The sequence below is a fragment of the Phragmites australis genome, chromosome 15 (genome assembly GCF_958298935.1).
Source record: "Phragmites australis chromosome 15, lpPhrAust1.1, whole genome shotgun sequence".
Taxonomy (NCBI): domain Eukaryota; kingdom Viridiplantae; phylum Streptophyta; class Magnoliopsida; order Poales; family Poaceae; genus Phragmites; species Phragmites australis.
In genome coordinates this window covers 21,440,675-21,444,155 of record NC_084935.1, presented here as the reverse complement: position 1 = coordinate 21,444,155, position 3,481 = coordinate 21,440,675, and the positions used below count along the sequence as shown (strand labels likewise).

At 40.2% G+C, this 3,481-nt stretch overlaps 1 protein-coding gene across 1 annotated transcript; it reads left to right on the top strand.

The window, feature by feature from the left end:
- The first annotated feature begins 1,327 nt into the window (after positions 1 to 1,327).
- LOC133892837 (NDR1/HIN1-like protein 10) lies at positions 1,328 to 2,298 on the top strand. Its single transcript, XM_062333802.1, has one exon. The coding sequence runs from the start codon at positions 1,418 to 1,420 to the stop codon at positions 2,054 to 2,056; it is 639 nt and encodes a 212-aa protein (XP_062189786.1). The 5' UTR covers positions 1,328 to 1,417; the 3' UTR covers positions 2,057 to 2,298.
- Positions 2,299 to 3,481: the final 1,183 nt, after the last annotated feature.

The following is a 3,481-nucleotide window of genomic DNA, read 5'->3' as shown; positions in this document are numbered from 1 at the left end:
TACACTGGACCATCCGGTGAGTGAAGCCTCTTCTGAACCTCTCTACAATATTGCTTCGGTGCATTTGTCCTATAAGCACAACATAAACACCGGACTATTCGGACAGTAGAGTTCCATTTTTCTGCACTTGAAAATTGCCTCTGCAAGAAACCTCTTTCCATCACCTGATAATCCGACGAGCTCAAATTCATTTTCTCTTTTAAATTTTGCTTCTACTGAAAATAGTCTGGTTCACTCACCACTCCAACACCGGACCATCCAGTGAAACACTTCAAAAACTTTTGAACACATGTCACCGAGAAATGCTTTCAATGATTTCACTAGTTAGACACCAGATCATCCTGTGCACTAAGTTCTCTTTTGTTCTGAACTAAAAGAAAAATTCCGGTGAGAATCCTTTTCAAGTCACCAGACTATCCGGTGATGTATATTTGTTGCTGAGCTCGTCCAATTCAACCCTCTTTGAGCTTTAATTTCTTGACGACTTAAACAAGGGCTTCTATGAGCTACCTAATGCTAAAAATTTATAAGTGTTCATTGAACCAAATCTAGACTCACTAGATCAAGCTACTACTCTTAGTATCTCTTTATAATACGATGAAAAAGACTAAGAAAGAGACATATACTACTCTAAATGTTCTTCATCTCTTTTATGACACTTAGAACTAGAAGATCTTTAATCTTAATTGCACAAGTCCTTTGATCGTCCATATAATTAACTTAGGAACCAAGAATATCTAATCATCATTGCGAACTAAAATTTTTTATACCCTCAAAAACACACTTGTTAGACACAATGATACATTTATCATTAATCACCAAAACACTTACCACTAACCTAGTGGTCTAGATGCTACAGCGCGGCCATGCATGTCTTTTGATTTTTGTGTACAATGTTGGATTTAATAAGTTAGCTATAGATTAATGTGATATAAAGCTCTAATTATGGAAATCAGTAATATAAAACTTAGTTAAATTATTATCTAACTGCTTAATTTTTTTATCTAGATTAAGTATCACTACCGGTTCGTAGCTGAAACCGGCAGTGATAAGTATACAAATCGGTAACGTAAGCTCAAAAACCGACAGTGATAATCATGAATTATCACTGCTGTTTTAAAAACTGATAATAAAGTTTTTAAATCATTAATGATGATCTTTTCTAAAATAATATTTTATATTATTGGTGGACACAAAACTTTAAGCCATTCCAGTTTGTATCCAATATACGAAGTCAAGTCAAGAAAAAAACTAAGAGTCAAGTCCACGCATTCAAGCTATATATATACAAGCACATGCTCATCAAGATTCAGAAAGCAAATTACTACACCAACTCACCAAGATAAGTTCAGATACTAGACGCCTCCATCGGACAGACTCACACACACTCTCCAGCAGCTAAGAGCAAGCATTGTTCATGGGGGCGTGGGACGACTGCTGCGACGACTGCTGCTACAGCTGGAAGGACTTCTGGTGGTGCGTCCTCTGCCTCGCCATCTTTTTCGTCGTCGCCATCATCGTCATCCTCGTCGTTGCCTTCGGCTTCATCCGCCACATCGACATCACCGTCGATGATGCCTCGCTGACCCGCCTTGCGCTCGTCAACACGACCATCACGGCGTTCGCGTACAACCTCACCCTCACGCTCACCATCCGCAACCCGAACTGGGCCATGAACATGATGAATACCAAGCCGCTCGAGGCCGCGTACAACTTCGACGGGCAGCAGTTCGACCGCGTCCGGCTCGCCGACGAGGGCGACAAGCACCCCGCGGGAAAGACCAGGGTGTACCGGCTGACGTCCGGCTCTGACAGCGCGTTCGTGTCCCTGGGCAACGCCGGCGTCGCCGAGTTCAAGAAGGAGAACGCGACGGGGACGTTCGAGGTCGAGGTGGCGCTGACTGGCGAGGTGAAGTACACGGCGCGCGTCACCAAGTGCAAGATCGAGGCCACCTGCCCGCTCAAGCTGCAGCTCGCATCATCAGGGGAGGCTCCGGCGGCGCTGGTGTTCCAGAAGGTCAAGTGCAAGCTCGCCAAGCCGGAGAAGAACTGCTAGTGATCAAGTGATGGCTTCGGGTTAGCTTATTTGGCTGGTGTCAAAAGATTTGCAGAAGTTTGAAGTGACATCATGTTTGTGTAAGTGTATTGCGTTTAGTCTCTACTGCACAAACTAATTATGAAATGTGCAATTTGGTAGTTTAATTTTCTGCAGTTAACTAGTCACAACCAAGCTTTGTAAGATTGCAAAGATTTGGTAAATTATCTGGACAAGAAAATAACGTTGCAGGCCTTGTTTGACGTTGGGGGTGGCGCGCGCTTGCAAGCTCGCGGCGTCCTGGATCACCTGCCGTCGTGCTGCAGTTGCAGAAAAATCTAGACCCGATCCTTATTGGTCAGGTTCAGCTCATCATTAATGATTATATATTAATAATAGGTGTATTTAAAAAAAATATTTTTTTTTTCATTTGACGAACGAATCCTGCAACCCCACAACTCATGTGGTCACTTTCACTTGAACCGCACTCGTGTATTTTATAAGATTCGAACCGACGACCTTGCCCTCACGCGAAAAACTTCCTTATCATCTTATCTCACAGTCTTACTTGATGGTTATGTTAAAATTTATTCTTTTGATCTTTCCTACTCAAATCTTTAGACGATTATTTGAGCATCTATATGGCTTTAACTGAAAAAGTTATCAACTACAAATTTATAGATCTCATCGAGTTTTACGATGTTTATATAAAGTTTGTCCCCATCTAACTTCGTATGAAAAAGTTGATATCCAATCCGTACAGTGTTCAATAAAATAGCAAAAATTTTGTATATGGAGTCCGATTTCGACGTTCAACCTCTACTTTTGAAACTAACGAGAAGGCGCATCTGAAAAAAATAAATGTGTTTACACATATACCTTTCTTGACAAAAAAAAAGGTTGGAAAGATCCTCGACAGGACCTCTAAAGTTTTTGGTTGAAAATTGACCTTGTCCAATTTGCTTGAAAATTTTGGAGGACATAGTACTACATCTAAAAATTAGTGCTGCGTAGATATTTCATCAGTCCGAGTTACCAAAGTCATGATAATTTTTTTTGAATTTGCAGTTTCAACTTTGTGGCTATATGTGTGACTTTTTCAATCATTCCTACTAGTTTTACACTAGATACAATAATTTAGTTTGCGATCAAGTGTGTGGTTTGCTTTAACAGTCTTTAGATATTTATTTGTGCATCTATATGGCTTCAAACAAAAATATGATCAACTACAAAGTTATAGATCTCGTTGAGAACTATAATTTTTATATAAAGTTTTTCTTCATTCAACCCTATATGAAAAGTTATGAATTTCCAAAATAACCTGCATTTAATCATCAATGACGTGTTATAGCTATCCCCGTCACTAATGACTCTATTCAGATTTTAAGTAGCATTTTTATACTGGTCAGAAGGGACAAGGGTGGTCGGAAGATCATTAGTGAGGGT